This window comes from Medicago truncatula, chromosome 8 (genome assembly GCF_003473485.1).
Source record: "Medicago truncatula cultivar Jemalong A17 chromosome 8, MtrunA17r5.0-ANR, whole genome shotgun sequence".
In the NCBI taxonomy this organism is placed as follows: Eukaryota; Viridiplantae; Streptophyta; class Magnoliopsida; order Fabales; family Fabaceae; genus Medicago; species Medicago truncatula.
The window spans coordinates 3,074,570-3,096,151 of record NC_053049.1 but is presented as its reverse complement, the minus strand read 5'-3'; the positions used below and the strand labels follow the sequence as shown (position 1 = coordinate 3,096,151).

Below are 21,582 nucleotides of genomic sequence, written 5' to 3'. Positions count from 1 at the left end.
TCTCTTGCTTATATAGCACTGAGTGTTGGAACAAAATGTGTTTCACAATGAACCTTATTGAGTTTTGATGATAACAAGGTATTAAAAATTGTCAATTGGTTATTACTAATAATTGTTCAAGTGTACAGGACCAAAGGCTACTCAAAGTTATTTCAATAGGTCTTGGAAGAACAATGGAAAGAAAAAGAAATTCTGAGCATCTGAAGAAAACTGCTCCTGAAGCTGAAGTGCTTCTGAAGTAATGACGTCATCAGAAGCAGAAGGTCATCAGAAGCAAAAGTTTTCATCAGAAGCAATATCTTCACCAGAAGCTACGTTTGATCCTTTAATCAAACTGAAGATTCAAAGTAGCTGATTCTCAATTCAGTCTTATTCAAGAAGAACGAAGAATTGAAAGGGAAGTATCAACGGATATATGGATAGCACTGAGCACTTGTCTCTCGTTAATAGAGTTGACAAAGTACAAGTGTACAACCACTACCTCCACTACTCTGTTTTCTGTCTTCGCTACAAGACAAGACAACAGCCATGCCTGCAGAATTTGTACCTTCAAGATGGGAATGAATTTGAAGCTTATTCTTCAAAGGACTACACCCAAATCAGGCAAAGGATTACTGGTGGATGATCAAAGGATTTCAAACGACTCTTTAGACGTGCTGATTATCTCAACGTCTCTTTCACGCCTCTATATAAAGGAGTGAAGACTTGAAGATAAAAGATAGAGATATATAAGTTCAAAAGCGCCAAAACTCTGTCAAATTGATTCTACAAAGCACACTGAATTTCTGCACTGATTTGATACATCTTAGAAATTCAAAGTCTAGAGTCTTTATTGTATTGTATTGTGAACACCACTGATTGTATATCAAGTGTTCAAGTCAAACTCAATTCTCTGTATTTTTGTTTGATCAGAAGTCTCTTGCCTGCGTGTTTGAGCATTAGAAGTCTCTTGCTTAGTGCTTGAGCATTGGAAGACTCTTGCGTGTGTGCTTGAGCATTTTTGTGAAGTCTCATACTTAGAAAGTATTGAGCAGTTGTAATCTTTGTGATTATAGTGAAATCTCCTTGGAAGTGCAAGGGGGACTGGACTACTTCCGTGTTGTGGAAGGAACCAGGATAACTGCTTGTGTCTTTGTCTTTCTTTTCTCTGCTCTATTCTTTTCCGCTGCAATCTGACTCTGATCATTTCATCAGAAGCACTCAAACTGCTTCTGAAGTTTTATCAGAAGAAGTATTTTTTAAGAGAAAAAGAAAACACAATTCAACCCCCCCCCCTTCTTGTGTTTTTCACCTTCACTGAGATCCTTACCTGCTATAGCAGGTTGCAATAGTGACATGTGTTAGTTAATTACAGTTGTATCTTAATAGATCTAACTAAGCCTAATAGTTCTTATACTCTAATATTCCCCCCACAAGCTCATGGTGGCTGTTTGGATGAGAGGGAAGCAGTCACATTGAGCTTGGGCCTGAGATATAAGAACTTGGAGCTTGAAAGAGGCTTTGTAATGATGTGGCGTGGTGATGTGGCGTGGAATGAATGGATCCCCTTGAAAATCTGACACTGTGCTGTTTTTATAGCTGACATGTGTACTTGAGACCCAATGGGGTGACGACACCTGGACTTGCACTGTATTTGATTCAAGGACCTTCCTGCAAAAAAGAAAACTAAAAGGACTAAACTGCAATAATAAAAAAAATGGACTGAAATGAAATTTATAAACTGTTTGGGACTGAAATGCAATTTAAAAATAAAATTGGACTAAAATTGGTAATTTGAAAAAAACGTAAAGTGAAACCAAAAATAAAATCAACAAAAGGACTAAAATGAACCAGCTACAAAAATTAGGTATTTTAAAATACCTCTCTGCCGAAATTTTGACAAGAAAAGACCAAAATGCCCCTAGGGACTAAACTGACTCAGACTGACTCAGATGCAATTTTTGAAATGATTTTTTTAAACAAAGACTCAACAATGATTTGTACAGACAGATTGAAAAGGCTCAGAGGCAAACACAGGGACTAAAATAGGTTCCACTGCAGGAAATGACCAAAATACCCTTTTGTATGATTTTTGAAATAAAATGTGAGAAAAGTAATACGACGTTTCAGAGAGTTCTTAAATGACTTGTAATGCAAGAAAAGACAGACAGAGGCAGTAAAATATGTTTTAAAAAGAGAGTAAAGATTCAGAGAAAAATAACAGCGAACCGACAAGTATCAGTGTTAGAAAAGAAATTTGAACGAGTATTTTTAGGTCCAAAATCAGGGTATAACAATAGGTAAACAGTGAGGGATCACACTTGCTGTCTATGAATCCCAAGGTAAGAAGTGTAGCTTTGAGACGTTCAAACCATTGCCTAGGAGCCTGTTTGAGGCCATATAAAGTCTTGTTGAGTTTGCAAACAAGAGATGGATAAGAGGACTCAAAGCCTTGTGGTTGTTGCATGTATACTTCTTCACCAAGGGTGCCATTTAAGAAAGCATTATTAACATCTAGTTGCTGAATAGTCTATTTATATGTAATAGCCAAAGAAAGAATAATTCTTATAGTAACAGGTTTAATGACAAGTGAAAACGTTTCATTGAAATCAAAACCTTGTAATTTGTGAAAGCCCTTAGCAACCAAAGGAGCTTTGAATCTGTTCAGAGTCCCATTTGCATTTTCCTTAACTCGGAAGACCCACTTACAACCAATAGCATTTCTATTAGGAGGAAGAGGGACTAAATCCCAAGTGTGATTCTTCTGAAGTGCGTCAAATTCATCCCTCATGGCAGCATGCCAGTTAGAGTCTGACAATGCATGCTTTACATTCTTAGGTTCACAATGAGTCAGTAATAAAGAAGGATAATGTCTAGGTTGCACAAAACCTGATTTAGCACGTGTTTTCATAGAGTGATTATTAACAACCTTGTGTGAAAGAGGAACGACATGTTTAGGAATGGAGGAGGGAGAAATAGATGAGGTAGACTCCTCAGGAGTAGAAGGAGAAGATAAAGAGGCAGAAGAGCCTGAGATAGGTTAAATGTCATGATCAAAAGAGGGTTGTGGTGTAGCAACAAAACCAGATAAATGAGGAGAGGGACTGACAACTAAAGAAAGAGATGGAGTAGGCATGAAATTGGGAAGGGGAGGAAGACTGATGTGTGAATTAGTGTTGAAGGACTGAGCTTCACTAGAGGATTTGGAAAAAAGTGTATCATAAGGAAATTGGGTCAAATGGAATAAGACATCCTTAGAAATGTAAAGTCTGCTAGATGGAGAGAGACATCTATAACCCTTATGAAACAGAGAATAACCAAGAAACAGACACTCTTGAGACCTATAGTCTAGTTTGTGAGCATTGTAAGGTCCGAGTAAAGGAAAACATGCGCAACCAAAGACCTTGAGAAACTTATAATATGGACTTTGCTTAAACAACACATTGTAGGGAACCTGAAAGTGTAAAGCTGATGTAGGGTGTCTCTTAATAAGATAGACAGCAATGAGGAAACATAGTCCCAGTAAGAGAGAGGTAGGGAAGCTTGACTTAATAAAGTGAGACCAAGTTCCACTACATGTCTGTGTTTCCTTTCCACAACACCATTCTGGTGGTGAGTATGGGGACAAATAAGTCTGTGAATTATGCCTAAATCTTTTAAAAAGTTGGTAAAAGGTGAAAGTAGGTGGAAGGAGGATTAGGAGCAGGAGGTTCTGACCGTGGTGATGAGGAATCAGATTCACCATTAGGAGTAGGTGTAGAAGCATGTGTGAGGTTCACAAAGGCAGCATCAGAGACTATTTTCTTCTTAAACTTGTCAAGTCTCAACTGATGAGCAAGCAAAAGCGCTTCATGTAACGCCCACTTTTGTTAATTGTTTATTTAATTGAGTTTAGGCGATTATATTATATTTATATAATATATGCATGATTTTGGTATGATTTGAATGATTTACGACTATATTGATGGTTTGGTTGATATTGTGATAAGTTATGAGTTTTGGAAGATTTGATAAGATTAAGGGATTTATTTTATTGTTAAATAAAATAAAATAAAGATTTGAAAATAATATAAAGTATTTAGTTGAGGGCTATTTTGATATTTTAGATAGTTTTGGGGGAGAAAGTGAGATAAGATAAGTAAATAAGAGGAGATATAAAAGAGTTAGACCTAGTTTTAGAAAAACATTGTTGTACGTACGTTTTTGGAGAAAAAGCCAAGAGAAGAGAAACCAAGAGGGAGAGCTGCGATTTTCTGCAAATTAAGGTAAGGGTGAGACTAATAACTCTGTATTGTTAATTGAATGTAATTCTGATGATTAGTTAGCAAGAATTAGGATTGAATTGGAGAAAACGAAAACTAGGTCAAATCCCTAAAATTGATGATTAAACTGTAGGAATTGATTAAATTGGTGTAGAAAGTGTTCCTGGACCTTAGATAATGTTTAGGACAAACTTTGGAATCAATACTAGGCTTAGAACCATATGAATCGTCGGATTTTTGTGAAAATAGGAAGCCTGGCCGTAGCGACATTCATCGCCACGCGAGCCTTTCCCTTCGCCTCGCGAGTTCTTTTGGTATTGCTCGCCATAGCGAGCAACCTTACTCGCCATAGCGAGCTAAGGCAGAGAGCATGTTGGATTTTGTAATTTCGACTTTTTAGTTGGACCTTGAGTGCCTTTGAGTGCCTGAACATACCTAGTAATGAATAGGGATGAATGTAGGACAAGATTAAATCCAGAACAGCATTAGTTTGGAACTTGTCTTGTACTCGCCATGGCGAGTAAGAATTCTCGTCTCGCGAGCACTTCCAGGTTGGAGTGTCTTGAGTGTTTGTGCGATCTGTGTCGCACGTTTGGATCAAGAGAGAACCCCCTTATGGTAATTGAGACCAATGATGACGTTTAAGACAGTCTGTAAAGCTGTTTAAGATATATTGATATTAATTGAGCATGATTAAAGTATTGTACAATTATGTAAGATATGAAAGTTTAATTATGATGCAATTGATTTGCTATTGATATAATGATATCATCCTGTTATGTGACTTGACTATGCTGCTGCTGTTATTTAACTAAGTGCATAATGTCTATATATGATGAAATGATGACGTTTAGCTCCAAATTATTGGATGCATGTTGATATGTTGATTACAGTGATTTGTTCATAAGAGTCCATGCATTAGCATTCATTGAGCTTAGTCCTCACCACGATTTATTAGGAGCTTTGTCCTCCGCACGACTTATTAGGAGCTTTGTCCTCCGCACGTTTTAAAGTATATTAATACTTATGATGACGATTGGTACCACATGCATATAAGGAGTCTAAGAGCATTGTCACATTGTCATGTCTATAATGCTATGTTGTTGATGACGATTGAATATGTGAATTCGTGATACTTGTTTATTGAATATGCAAAGTTGTCTATGATTGATGATGTGATTACGTGATAATTGTTTATCAAATATGCAAAGTTACTTAAGATTGATTATGATGTTAATGTTAATTATGATTCGAATTACTTTGATTAACATTATTTTGTTATGAAATCTCACCCCTTCTGCTTGAAAATGTTGTCCTTCGTATGGGTAACTTGCAGGTGATCGTGTTTAGTGTGCAGTTTCCGTCGTGAGTGGCCTTGCCTTCACTGTGTCGTCTAGGTCGCTCTGATACGTAACGGGATGGGGCTATATGTTATGCATGCTTCGTTCTATTACGTGAATAATATGCTATTATGTTATTGAACTAACTCTTTTGAGATTATTTTGATGGGGCCTGCGTGCCAAAACGTTTTATGACTATGATATAATTTCCGCTGCAATGATTAAGATATTTGGTTAAATTATTATTTAACTGTTTTGGATTATGTTATATGTGATATCCCGTTGTTTATGATGCTTACTCTGATAAATGATTTAAGAAAGTTGTATATTGGGAAAACGGGGTGTTACACTTCAACTTCATCAATGTCCATGAGATCAAATCGACTCTCAACAACATAAACAACAGGAGCGTAATCGGAGGGCAAACCTTCAAGGATGACATCAACATGTTGATTCGTAGGGACATGATCTCCAATTCATGCTAACGAATCTGCAATAGTACGAATTCAAAGAAGATACTCTTTGATTGTAGAGTTTTCGAGCGAACACGAACGAAGCTCCACACGAAGATGACGAGCTTTCGCGCGTGTCTGCTTCTGAAAATATGCAAACAGTTTATCCCAAAGTTCATAGGAAAATCTCGCACCAAGAACGCGAGCAAGGATCTCCTTCGAAAGCGTAGATTGAAGCCACAAAAGAAGCATTTGATCGCGTAGATGCCACCACTCGTTCTCTGGATTAACGGTACTGGAACGACGATCGACGTTGCTCAGAAATTCCACTTGAATCGAAGGACAAACCACAAGATTAGTGAGATTGTGAGCATTGATATAAGGTTTGATCTGTTGTCGCCAGAGATGGGAGTTGTTTTCATCAAGATTTTCATTGATTTTGAGAGAGAACTGAAGCGAAGATGAAATAGAAGAAGAAGCGACAGAATGCAGCATTGTAGATTGCGCCGGAGTCGCCATGTGTGGCGGAGGAGAGGGTGGAGGAGTAGAAACCGCCATGGATCTTCAACCTAGCTCTGTGATACCATAAAGAATTTTGTAACTAACTAGAGAGAGAATGTAAAAGATGCAACTGAATTATATTTCTATGTATTGAATTACAATTGATGAAGGTCTCTTGCTTATATAGCACTGAGATCCTTACCTGCTATAGCAGGTTACAATAGTGACATGTGTTAGTTAGTTACAACTGTATCTTAATGGATCTAACTAAGCCTAATACTTCTTTTGCTCTAATACAAACTAATCAAATCCAATCCAACAAGAAAGCGGGTCTGAACAAAAGGCAATGATCTACCGACTATATTATGGACACGCTCTAGAGGCACATGTAAGCAAGTCTTGAGACGGAATCAGGACCGTATGATGATAATCACATCATGATTTATAAGCAATTGCCTCGAATGATAGTTGTTCAATTAGAGTTTATATTCGAAAGATCCAAATTATCCTCTTATAAATGCTAACTCAAGACCCAATTCAAAATACATACACATTCCCTACACTTCATATGCTCACTTCCCAACTCATCGTTGACTTGGTTCTCATAGTGTTTGTAGGTAAACCACTCCTTTATAGAGCAATCGCCATCCTCGACTACTCATTCATCTATTTCTCATATCGTTGATCAAATTCCACTACAGATCAATAAATTTTAGATATCAATCATTGAATTTTATTAGAAAGAAGCACATGTCAAAAGAATAAAAATTTCAAATTACCACATTCTACGAGTCCTCTTGATTGTGATGATTCTGTTTTTCTCTCTATTATTAACATAGTCTTCTATTATTATGTTACCCAAAAAATAGTCTTCTTTAGAAAAGAACTCTCGATTACAAGTGTTCTTTTATTAGTTAAATTTATTGATGATCAAGTGCACTTTAAGGATTGCTTGAGTTAATTTGCAAATTGCCAAAGTTACTATTTTGATGAAATAACAAAATTGACTCACCAATCTAACTCACTTTAATGACCACTAGTATAATTGAAGTAACTTTACCTAACCACTTTATATTCTTCTTTTTGAAAACGTCTTTTTAAAAGAAAAAAGGAAAAAAGAAAAGGATGCACATACATTAGTGATATTTTAAAAAAGCCAAAGAAAATTCCCTTTGCTTTTTTAATTCCCATTGCTTATGGCTTACCCACAATTGCCAAAAGTATGTATTTGGCAATATCACTAAAATTCTTCCAAAAATATCACCATCCATCCACATGCTATACCATTGTCTTCACGTATTTTCCTCTCTATCACGTGCTAATCCATCCAAATTATTAAATATTATTTTTAAGAGTATTTAAAAATAGTAAAAACAAATCTGGTCTTGTTTCAGTTCAAAGTTCTTGTTCGTGCTTGTGACCTTCCACAATAAAAAATTCAATCTCAAATATCTCTTCAACTTCCATGGTCAACCAACCAATTTGTTCATGTGTGTGCAGTAAAAGTAACTCTAATTAGCCAATAATTGAAGGACACGTAAAGAAAACAAGTAATTGTCCACATTGTTCGGCCATATATAAGGATGACAAAGGAAGTCGTATTCGTGGTACCTGCCTGATCTTGACACGAAAAATCTGTTTTGATAGAGTGATGGATGACGTTAGCATGACTAATTTAGTTGATATTTTTTTTTGAAAGAATTTAGTTGATACTTTTTTTTTTAACTTTTAAAATGGGTATATGCCTTGTTTAAAAAAAAAATGGGTATATGCCCAAAAAAGAATTAACTAATGTATATTTTTAAAATCATTAAATAGGGTGTATTTTATTTTATTTTTTGTCAAGCAGACTAGTGACTATAATTCACATTTTTAAAAGTGAATAAGTGGGTGTCCGTGGTTCGAACCCTGATCCTGTATATAACAATCAATGTTCATGCCAACTAAATTATGTTCACGGGGACTAAATGAGGTGTATTCTATTAGTGTCTAAAAATATATATTTGGAATTAGCGTCCAACCAAGTATTTCACTTGAAATATAATATTGTTTTTTCTTTTTACAAAAAAATATATTAATTTTAAATTTTGAGCATAAGTGATTTGGAGACATTAATTAGAATGATAGACTTTGTCGAGCAGCAAAAATGTCGAGATGTGACACTCAAATTATTAAGAGAGTAAGAGTGAGAGATATTGAAAAGATAGACGTAGTGTACCTTGAATTATGGTTTGATGACCTAATTATACAGTTGATGATTGATCAAGAGTCTCCAACTCTCCATCCAACAAACCTCAAAGAGTGTTTGGAGTTTGAACCTTGAATTTCATACTTATAGTGTATTAATCTAACCACACTATACAACTTGAACATAAAAGAGTTCAAATGTTTCTTGCGAAAAAAACATCTTAGTTTTATTTTGTAGGACCGGAGTTCGATTCTTGCAGTCGTTTATAGCAGGTTCAAATGATCTGGTGGAGATATCTTAGATGCCCACTAAAAACCAAATATTCTAATAATTATGGGTCAGTACTTTAGTGATAAAAAAAAAAAGTCATTTCAATTATTCTATAAATAAACAATTAAGAAAAATGAGTTTACTTTTAGAGAATAATTAAATCAATAATCGTTAAAACTTAAAAGTGAATTGAAAAATATATTACTAATATTTGTAAAGGTCGTGTTTTTCTTTATGAAAACATGCACATGTCATGCAATTTAAAAGTGCATATATTATTATCTCTTTAAAGAAGAAGTTATATCATTTTGCTTTATTTCCCCAATATCTTTTTTGTTTAAAAAATTGGCAAACAGTGGTCATTGTTGAATTCGTTTATTTTTTTTGTTTATTTTTTGAATTATATATGCCTAGTTAATTTTGAATAGAAAATATAAAGTTTTCAAAGCTACTTAATGATGACTAATATCCATAAAAAAAAATTGGCAGACATACAATGTGGATTATCTCCTTCTGATTAAATTTTTTCGGTACACAAGAGACAGATTAAATTGTCAAAAAAAAAAAAAAAAGAGATAAAGATTAAACCATCAATCATATTCTTAACTTGATCAAATCTCTTACCATTTACACCAACTAATTGTTTAATCGTAGATGAAAAAAATTGCTATTTAAGAAAATATAAGGCCTTATCATATAAATCATTAGATATTGATTTTTAATTTTATATATTACTGGGAAACACTTGGGTGATCACAATTATTTTAAAACACACAAAAACACATATGATCATTTCATTATATTAAAAATGTATAACATTTAATTCTTTTTCTCGTTTTATCTTATGATGAATATGTGTGGCCAAAATACAATCAAGTAATTATGACCATGCAAGACTTTCTTCATACTAATATCGTCTAAGGAGAAATATTTGCTTGGTCATGAGCCAAAATAAAGAATGAATTGAATAAGGTGACAACTATGGTACCCATGGAAGAATGGTGGGTAATTTACTCCAACGAATACACATTAGCCACATAAGCACATATTCATGAACTATCTTAACCCCACCAATAAATTGCTCATATTCATTGGTTGGTGGGTAAATTACCCACCATTTTTCAAAGGTAATTTAGAAAAAAAAACCATTGAATAATATATGTTTTTAAAATAATAAAAAAATTACATTTTAATACATGTATTCAAATCTTTATATTTTTTAGTTATGTGATCAAACAAGTGTTGCTAAGGGTCTAATACACACAATAACTTTATCAAAATTATGATGGTTTGACACCACCAGAAGTGTCTCGTTTTTTTACAATATATATATATATATATATATATATATATATATATATATATATATATATATATATATGAGTTTTGCTAGAAGACACCTTTTATGAAGGTGTCTTTTAGCAAAGTTATAATTAAAAAGTGGAAATAACACCTTGAGGTGTGGGTTGCTAAAAGACACCTTCATGGGTGGCTTCTAGCAAAACCATATATATATATATATATATAAACATTTTGTAAATGTAACTTATTTACATTAGACCATCCATAATGGTGGATGTTTCACCTATTTATTATCAGATTAAATAGACACCTTTATTGTTGAGATAAAATGTTGGGTGCTTATAGAGAATGGTAGCTACGGAATCACATTCCCTCTCTTCCATTTTTGCGGATCATGCTTATTATTAGATCGTATAAATTTTGTTGATATACAATGGTATTGAGTTATTAGTGGGATCCATTTAGTAAGATTTTTTGAAGTGATAGGTTGAAGAGATTATTATGATAGGTTGAAGAGATTATTAAAAATTATAAAATATATGATATGTAAATACACAACCCACTTAACTATGGAAATAAACTTTACACACATCCATTTATATCTACTTATCATGCCATAGTAAAGACATATTTTTAAAAAAACAGCATTATTTTTTATAAAACAGAAAAATATCATTAATATCTTTCACAATATTAGTAATAAATTCAATCTATATACCTTAATATTGTACAAATCAATTTTACACAAACCTTGATTCATATTTTATTACTTACCATAATATGTTTAATTTTTAGAGAAAAAAAGTATATACAGAACAGTACATCATGATACTTAATATCTTTTTGTCTATATACAAATATATCTATCAATATGTTCACATATAAAATATCTCTATAAATATTTTCTTAGCAAAATCTCTATATTATTATAAAAACTCATTTTCTACAAACAAAAAATTCCATCCCTTTCAAAAATATCACAAAACTCAAATTTTATTTTATACTAAAAAAAAGAAACTCCACTTGCACTATCCTTCTTATTTTAAAACATTTTCCTCTCCACACGTTCCATTTCTACTATATATCCCACTTCCTAACCCCAAAGCTGAAAACCTATTTGCTTTAAACTCTTCTCTCTTTCTTCAACAATGGCTTCATCTTCTTCTCTTATCTTAGCTCTCACCATTTCCACTTGCATCTTCATTTCTCTCATAACACCTTCACACTCAGCTCTCAAATGTGCTTCTCAAAAGCTTCCATCAAACCGTTCTTACACAAACTGCACAGATCTTCCATCTCTTTCAGCCACACTCCACTTTTCCTACAACACCACCAACCACTCCATCGCCATCGCCTTCTCCGCAACACCGAAGAATAAAGATGATTGGGTTTCATGGGGTATTAACCCTACCGGAGGTAAAATGGTTGGAGCACAAGCACTCATAGCATACAAAACCAACGGTAACGTTGGTGTCTACACATATAACCTAACTTCCTTCGGTGGAATTAACGAAGTAAAAAGCCTCTCCGTTGAAACATGGGGGTTGTCTGCTGAAGAATCTAACGGTGTTATAACGATATTTGCGGGAGTTAAGTTGCCGGAAAAGTCGGACAATGTTACTCAGGTATGGCAAGTGGGGCCGGTTGTCGCAGGAAAGCCAGGGAAACATTTGTTTGAGAAGGAGAATCTTAATGCTTTCACGGCGTTGTCGGTGGTGGGATCCACCACAGTGGGAGGTGCAAATAGCACTGGTGGTGCACCTGGTCCTAAAGGTGATGAAAAGAGTGGTGGGGTTGGTTTGGTTATGGGATATTACTTTGGGTTTGTTTTGCTTTTCTTGAGTTTAATTACTACCATGTGAGAAGAGAATGATTCTGAAGTGATTCTTTTACACTCTCTTTCTCAAACAATAATTTTTCTTATTTATATTTATTAGTTGTATTATCAATATCATTATCTTTCTCTTTTTTGGTTTGTTTGTGGTTTTTATTACTTTTTAGTATATTTGATCTTTTCTGATTGAGATCTGATTCGTTAGATGATGATTTGTAATTTTGTATCCAATTTAGCAATTCAGCTTTTATTACAGATCCCTTTTTTTTAGCATATTATAGATAGATTCCTTCTATTTTGTTTATCTCATTCTTTTTTCTGACAAAATGGAAGTCCACTTCATTTCTTTTGAGCAATATGGTCAACTAGACGTAACACTTAAATGCACTGACTTCTAAGTTTAATAAGTGTCACAATTGTGTAGTTCAAAATATTGCACTGTCAATTTCCACCTTATTCTTCTAAATTTAGTTGAGGTTGCATAATTTACTCAATCTTGCATCAAATTTCTGTTAGCAATCATGGTTTTTTGTTAATAAATGTTCTAAGAACTTGTTTTAAGAAATAAAAAATCAAAACAAAAGACCAAGTTATTTATTTTATAGAATTCTTTTTTAGATTTTAATTATTATTGTATATTGGCAATGTAAAATTATTGTTAGCATTTGCTAAAAGTAAAGTCCTCCTAAAATCTAAAAATTCGGTGGCATTATTTATTGTTAGGCATCAAATTTCGGCATCATTTATTGCTTGAGAAACATGTAATGTGCTAAAATTGCTAAAATAATGTAAATCCGTTGAACAACGCCGTCTACGTGCCTTCTAGCGTAAAAAAACATCGTCCCGTTGAAAAAACAAATGAGAAAGTGCTGTATCTTTTTACGGAAAAAAATAAAAAAATACTACTCCCTCAGTTTATTTTATGACTAAACTGCACTTTTCGACCCCTAAGTTTTAAAAAGTTGCGATTTTAGCCTCCTATTTAAAAAAATAACAATTTTGGCTCTTTCGTCCCAAAATTACTGAGAAGACGCCACGTGTCCCAAAAAATGGGTCATAATCGCAACTTTTTAAGAAGATAAGGGGTCAAAATATCATATTTCCCTTATGTTAGGGGTCAAAAGAACATATTTCCCTAAACATAGAGGTTCACTTTTGTCACTTTTTCATAGAGGCCAAAATCACAACTTTTTAAAACTTAAGAGGTGAAAAATGCACTTTAGCCTTTTATAATCAAATACCCCATCCAATTACATTTATAACAACGCTTAATTGCACTTTTTGTCCCCCTATTTTCACTATTTTGCAGAATTGGTCCCCCTATTTTAAAATTCGATAGTTTTGGTCACTCCATCATATTCTTAAACTATAAAAATGTGATGTGATAAATTTTAAATGTTGTGGAAAGATGAAAAAATATCAACATCGATGAAATTGTAACAAAATTTCATTGAAAACTTCATTTAAAACATATCATATCACAATATTTTAGACAAAATATTTGATAGAGGGACTAAAATTGTCGAATTTTAAAATAGAGAGACCAATTTTGTAAAATGATGAAAATATGAGGACCAAAACTACAATTAAGTCTATAAACAAATCCAGATTTATTGAATAGAGATGTATTTATATTATAATATTGTCTAGATATATCAATTATGTAAAGAATCTGAAAACACAATAGTTGTTTATAAATGTGACCAAAGGAAATATTATATTTTAAAGAAATGATATTTGTACATCCATTTTATGACACCTTTTGTACAACCTTCTCTCATATTCATATTATGTTCTTATTCTCTTTCTTCCTCTCTCTCTCTCTCTATATATATATATATATGGGTGGAGATATTTTGATTCCAAGAGTAAGTGTAATATCTTACTCCAAATTTTGACCTTTAATTTTAATATTGGTTAATGGCTTGGATTAATTGATATGATAGACTTTAATTTCATTTTCTATTGTAGTTAACACTTATCACTACAAAATAACAAAACAATAAATGTCTTTTAATTGCATGATTTTTTTTCTTTTTCCATTGTTTTTTTTTGTTTCACGCAAAAATATTTTTTGAGGGTTAAATTAAAATCCTTTCCTTGGAAATAAAAATTCAACATAAGAAAAGACTAGGGTTACTTCCTCTATCGTCTTTTTTTTTTTTTCGTGACAGATTAGTACAAAAATATGTGTTTAAAAAAAAACATAAGAAAAGATCAGGATTATAATGAAGAAATAAAAAAAAAAAATATGTCGTATAAAAAATAGTAACGGAAGAAAGAATAAATTTGCAAATCTTTGAATTTAACAATTGTTTTCTTTAAAAAAAAAATATATGCAATTATTTTAGCGTAAAAAAAGTAAAGGGAGAAGGAAAAAGAAGAAAAAAATTCTTTTAGCGTAAAAAAATATATGCAAATTTTTTTTTCCTTATGCAATTTTTTTGAAATAGAATGAGTGAATCTTGAAATTTTTATTTCAAGGAAAGGATTTTAATTTAACTCTCAAAAAATATATTTGCATGAAACAAAAAAAAAAACAATGGAAGAAGAAAAAAAATCATGCAATTAAAAGACATTTATTGTTTTGTTATTTTGTGGTGGTAAGTGTTGACTACAATAGAAAATGGAATTAAAGCCTATCATATCAATTAATCTAAGCCATTAACCAATATTAGAATTAAAGGTCAAGATTTGGAGTAAGATATTACACTTACTCTTGGAGTCAAAATATCCCTACCCTATATATATATATATATATATATATATATATATATTGTTTTTGACCAATTAAAAGAGAGAAAAAGTATGTTGTCACAAAAATTATCATCAAATGGTTGTTCAAATATCATTACTCAAATACATTAATTAGTAAATGAACATGACAAGATATTATTTCTTTATAATAGTAATTAGAGGAATTAGTTGTCTATGAATTCATAACAAATATTCCCAACATGTTTGATTTTGTGTTGATAAAATTGATTTTAAGCTAATTTATTTTGTAAAATTGATTTTACGTAAAAATAGTTTAAGATAAAATGAATTTTGTTTGAATACATTTATATAAAAATAAATTAAACAATAAATTTAAGTGTAAAGATCAATTTTATAATAAAAAACTCCAATTCAAAACTTCAAATATAATCAATTCAGACTAAATCAAATCAAAATTAAATATATCATTCTAAAATAATTTTGGCCTCTATGAAATTGAAACCCAAAATATACTTGTTCCATAATGGCTAGAAAGACCCGACAAGCGCGCCTCAGTCCATCTGAGCCATTAAAGCCACTTCTAACCGCCTCTTGAAGAGGCGCCGCATTTTACAGAGACGATTATTCTCCTACACGTCTATATGAGGGTGACATGACGTCACCCCTAAAGTACGTTTCACTTTTACCTTATTTCGCACATATCCATCTCGTTCTCATACTAACTTGAGCGTGCTAACGTGCTTGCAGGTACAATTCTCATACATCGTGAAGGATCAACCTCCACCACAACGGTACAACAAGCACATCTATATTCTTTCTCGATCTTCAAAAGACAGATCAATACTAGAAGTTAAAACCACCCACTATGTGAAACCAACTCAAATTTTATAGGATATTTAGAATTTCTTTATCATCATCATCTCTCTCCTTTCTTTCCTTTTGGTTTGTTTATTGTTTCAGTAGTTTTTTCTTTCCTTACTCTTCTATTGAGTCTTGAAATTTTCTAATCTCAATTTGGTTAAGACGATTTGCAATTATCCATCCAATTTAGAAATTCAACTTTTACAAATTCCTTCTTTTTTTGTTTACATAAAAGATAATTTGGGGAAATATTCAATTTAGTAAGAAAACAAATAAAAGATAATCCAAATATCGAAAAGAAAAAAAAAGATAATCCACTTTTGATCCGTTGCAATATTATCCCTAATTTTTTTAGAGATTTTGATCTTTTAATATCTTCTTCTCTCTTTTTTTTTTTTTGAGTAAATATCTTCTTCTTCTTTTTTTTTTGTTGAGGGAAAATATCTTCTTCTCTTTGTAATTTGATAGTTTCCAGTTTCATAAATTTCTCCCAAAAATTGAAGTTGCATAAAATATTAATGTTGTATCGAAAGTCCATAGCCAACATGATTTTATGTTTAAATTAAATTCAGGATCCCAAACCATTTAAGTCTAAAAAATATTAGAATAAGGATTCCATATAAAAAGGGTAAAACTTCCTCTCTCTTCCCCTTTCCTCCTCTCTCTCTTCTCTCTCTTTCTCAAATTCTAGCCGTCATCTCTTTCTTCTTATTCTTCTTTTCAGTTAGATGATTTAGAGTCAATTTTGACCCAAAAATTACCCTCCGAATTGTTTTTCCATCTATTCTAATTTAATGAGTGATTTCACATATTTTCTGTTTTCTTTCGTTTGTTTATGTGATTTCGTCGTCTCTGAACGACTCTGTTTGTTTTGATTTCTCGTCTTAGTGCAGTGTTTATTTGATTCAAGTTGAAAGATTAACTTTGAGCAAGTGCATATCCGATAAATCACAATGACTTTGGCGTGGTCAACGTTGCAGATCCGAAGACATGAGTATTCCGAAGACATGAATATAGTCATGTTAGTTATATTTGTGGCATAGTTACTTTGCCGTTTTATGTTATTAACATGGATGATGTGAGTTTGTTCAAAGATTCATCATTTTTGTTTTTAGTGAATTTGAATTTATATTGTATCGATATACTATATCAATTTGTAGGGTAAAAGGGAACTCTAAAGAGATTGGCTTATCTTGGACCACCAATTTTAACATCTTTTATTTACAATCATACAATGTGCTCTATATTGAACCCACCCCTTTTCTGATCTTCCAAATCTGCACTCCTCAAATCTCTTTAAAGTCTAATTTTTTTCTTCTTCTAACTTTAAACTTCAAATGATTGGTTGTTGAAAAAGAAGTTTTGAAGGTCTTACCCAAACCCATATAAGTTTTTTTTTTTTGTTGAAAAAGAATATGTAATAACTTTTTTTTTTTTACTGTTGTGTTTATTGTCTTGAACTCCCCCGGTCTTATGCATAAAAAAAAGTTAAATTAGCAAAAGTTTATGAATTTGGTCTGAATGTTATTGTACTTTCTCTTATATATAAGAATTTTTTAAAGAATCTTATATGTAAGATTTGATGTGGTATTTTTAACCTTTATTGTTTAAAAAATTGGCAAACAAAAAGGCATTTCATGTTAGATTCAATTTCATTTCTTTAACAAATCAAAGAAGTTAAAAGTTATAAATTTATAATTTTGTCATTCAGAAAGCCACAAATAGAGATGTCAATATGTATCAATAAGGGAGAATTTTTGTAGAGACAATTTTAACGATATTGTAAATTTAACCAATCATAATGAATGTATTGAAAAGTATACGCTAAAGAGCGTATTGCTGGCATTTTTAATACAACAGCATAAATAAAATTTTCTTATTTTTGTACTTAAAAAAAACTGTCTTTTTTCATATATCCTTTTGTAATATTAACAAAGTCTTAATTTTCCAGTAAAGATTAAGTCTTAATTTACTATAATAGAACTAATTATTTATTACTCTATTTTTTTGAATTATAGTAATTTCATTTCCCATAATATAAATCTTTTGAAGAATAATTTTTTCGTTAATGAAGGACATTTTTTATCGTTACACATACTCCGTCCATTTTTTCTTCTTATTCTGATGTTTTATCGGACTTCAACTATATTTTAAAATATTTGATGTTTTAGTATATTTAATATTTTTTCTCAAGTTTATCTTTGTTGAAAAACACACCATAAAACTATTAAATGAGTCGTGACATTTGGCTTATCACATATAAAGTTGCATTGAAAATGTAAAGTGACATTTATTTTGAAACAATTTTTTTTGGCTAAACTCATTTTGAAACGGAGGGAGTACATCCCGTATTAGAAGGAGCATAATTTTAAAACTCGGCTCAGTGATCGACTCGGCAGGGTACTGAGTCATTGGGTTAACGGTCGAATAGTCAATGGTCCAACCGGCCGGTCCGATCCGGTTTTTAAAACTATGAGAAGAAGTGAACGGATTTGGCAATTTGTAATCCCATGGAATTTTGTATGGAATCAAATATCAATGCTCCTGATTTGCTTGCTGGTCCCAACAGATTCAAATTTGATTACAAATCAATGCCACATTATATCTTTTCCTTTTCCAAATAATTAATCTCAATTTGAATGAACAAAACGCGGCACAAGCAACTACTCTGTGCAAACTCTCTTCTCCCGCCTAATAAGGAGAATATCAATCAACAAATTTCATTACTTATCGCTAATCGGTAAAGACATTGAAGCCATTCATCAAATTGTGGTTTGTATTAGTATTTATTTGCCATTTTGTGCAGCAGAATGACATTGTAATTTTTGACCGAAAATATAAATAATTCTAAAATTTTAGTTGAAATCCTTTTCCAGAATGCATCTGATAATACTGTTTGTCAACTTGACGTGGAAATTCTGGACAGATAACTGCAAATGAATATTCTAATGGCTCCCCTGTGGTTTCAAATAATTCAATCCGTGTTGATGGTCACGACTCTTATCTATCATTTGACGACCGCGATGACTCTGAGGATTTAGAGATACTTGATGATGAAGTTAGTGAAAGTAACATGGTAAAGACAATTGAAATCATTATCAAATTGTTGTTTGTATTAGTTATTATTTGTCGTTTCTTGCAGCAGATTGACATTCTAATTTTTGACCTATAAATGATTCTAATATTTTGCCCAACATCCTTTTTAGTAAGTGTTTGATTATACTTTTGTCAGCCTAGCATGGAATATTTTGGACCATCAAGTGGGATTGAGTCCTCTAATTTGATCAATGTTGAATGTCAGGACTCTTATCTATCATCTGAGGATGGTGACGACTATGATGATTTAATGATGATTGGCGAAGAAGTTAGTAAAAGCAACCAAGGGAAGTCAATTGAAGCCATTCATCAGGAAGTGTCCGATTATACTTTTTCCCAGCCTGCCGTGAAAAGTTTTGGACCAGTAAGTGGGATTGATTCTTTTAATTGTTACTCTTTGGTATCACATAATTTGAAATGTAAAATCTTGGTCATTCTTCATATGAACTTCTATATGGATGTATATAGGGTTTTGTTATCACCACTGCATTTTTAGTGCATTTCTTATACCTCTTGTTTGACCACTAAGTGTTAAGTGGTCTTGGAACCCTTGCAAAAAAAAGAGTATTGGAATTATCGCTTGTATAATTAGCTAAAAATAAAACGGAGGAAAGACGATCTTACCATAGTTTTCTATTTTTGTTTAGTGTTAAAATGCATAAGAACTGTTGTTTTGGTTAATATAATTTAGTGCTCTTTTATTTTCTATATTATGTCGTATGAATGTGTCACATAGTCTGTCTATTATTTTTCTTGCATATATTAATTGTAACCTACTTTTGTAGGTTCTGTACGATGCGATTGACATTGACGATGATGACGACTCTAATGATTTAATGATAGTTGGTGAAGATGTGAGTAAAAGTAACAGGGGGAAGACAAATCAAACCATTCCTGAAGTTGTGGTTTGTATAAAATGTTATTTGTCATTTACTGATTACTGAAGCATATTGATATCATATTTTCTAATTTCTTAAATGATTTCATTTTGCTCGGAATCCTATTGTAGGATGTGTCTGAATGTCTGCCCAGTGTTGGTTACCATTTTGGTATCACATAATTTAATTAATGATGTAATGTGATAAGTACACTTCATTACAGGAAAACTTGGATAATTACGATATAACAAGTAGGACTGAGGCACCTTTTAGCTTGTTTCGTGAACCTGCTACAAAGAGCAAACCATGCAAGCCACCAATGTCCACTAATTTTGAAAGTGCTACGAAGGCAGCTAGCGATTGCAAGTCATTTTCCATGAATCAGGTAAATTTTTATGTTTTGAAACCTTTATAATCGAAGGTTACGGTCATCGATTTCTCTGATGACTACTTTGATTGTTTTCTGCAGATTAAACTAACGTGATAAGTACACTTCATTACAGACACACTTAGATAATATCAATATACGAAGTAGAACCGAGGCACCTTTTACACTGTTTCGTGAATCTGGCATAGGCTCGAGAAGGAGTACATTTGAAAGTAGTAAAGTGTACGGTGCACAATCAGAAGCTACAAATAGCAATCCACGCAAGCCACCAAATTCTACTAACTTTGAAAGTGCTACAAAGGCAGAAAGCTTTTTCAATTCATCTTCCATGAATCAGGTGAATTTTTAGATTTTGATTTGTTTAGAATCAATGCCTAATGGTCATTCATTTCACTTATGGCTACATTGATTTTTTTTTTTTTCCGGAAGATTAAACTAACGTGGTAAGTACACTTTATTACAGGCACACTTGGATAATATCAATATACTAAGTAGAAATGAGGCACCTTTTACACCGTTCCGTGAATCTGACATAGGTTCGAGAAGGAGTACATCTGAAAGTAGTAAAGTGTATGGTGCTCAATCAGAAGCTACAAATAGCAATCCACACAAGCCATCAACTTCCACTATTTTCGAAAGTGCTACAAAGGTTGCCAACGTTTTTAATTCAGCTTTCATGAATCAGGTACTTTTATGTTTTGATACATTTATAATCAATGGTTAATGGTCATTCATTGCACTTACGACTACATTAATAGTTTTTGGAAGATTATACTAATGTAATAAGTTCACCTTATTACAGGCACACTTGGATAATATCAATATCTCAAGTAGAACCGAGTCACCTTTTACCCCGTTTCGTGAATCTGGCATAGGTTCAAGTAGTACATTTGAAAGTAGCACTGTGTATGGTGCACAATCAGAAGATACAAATAGCAAGCCACCAACTTCCACTATTTTCGAAAGGGATACAAAGGCAGCTAACTTTTGCAATTCATCTTCCATAAATCAGGTAAATTTTTAAGTTTTTATAAGTTTATAATCAATTATTATGGTCATTCATTGCTCTTCGTACTACATTGATAGTTTTTCTGAAAATTATACTAATGTGATAAATCCAATTTATTACAGGCACACTCAGATAATATCAATATACCAAGTAGAACTGAGGTACCTTTTTCCTTGTTTCGTGAATCTGGCATAGGTTTGAAAAGTAGTACATTTGAAAGTAGTACTTGGTACGATACACAATCAGATGCTACAAATAGTCATTTGAAGGCCTCTTCTCAGCCTTCTCAGTCATTAGAGCAAGGAAACTCTAAATATCAAGGATCATCTTCTATGGGTAGTTCTAGTTTGCAAAATAAAATCGATAATCGATATCACTCTACGGGAATACAATTATCTTCTCCATTATTTTATCAAGCTACTCCTAATAAGAGGAAACTAACTTCCCCAACACCACCAACTTCCGCTAATTTTGAAAGTGCGAAGAAGGTAGCTATAATTTCCA

The 21,582-nt window shown here is 32.4% G+C and overlaps 1 protein-coding gene across 1 annotated transcript; it reads left to right on the top strand.

Annotated features, from left to right (window-relative positions):
- The first annotated feature begins 11,352 nt into the window (after nucleotides 1-11,352).
- LOC11435006 (auxin-induced in root cultures protein 12) lies at nucleotides 11,353-12,383 on the top strand. The gene has a single exon (XM_003626842.4). It carries the CDS (start codon nucleotides 11,443-11,445, stop codon nucleotides 12,154-12,156), a length of 714 nt encoding a protein of 237 aa, XP_003626890.1. The 5' UTR covers nucleotides 11,353-11,442; the 3' UTR covers nucleotides 12,157-12,383.
- The last annotated feature ends 9,199 nt before the right edge of the window (nucleotides 12,384-21,582 follow it).

Bases quoted from the DNA above. Each gene is read 5' to 3' on its own strand.
- LOC11435006 (XM_003626842.4), top strand. From the start codon at position 11,443: ATGGCTTCATCTTCTTCTCTTATCTTAGCTCTCACCATTTCCACTTGC.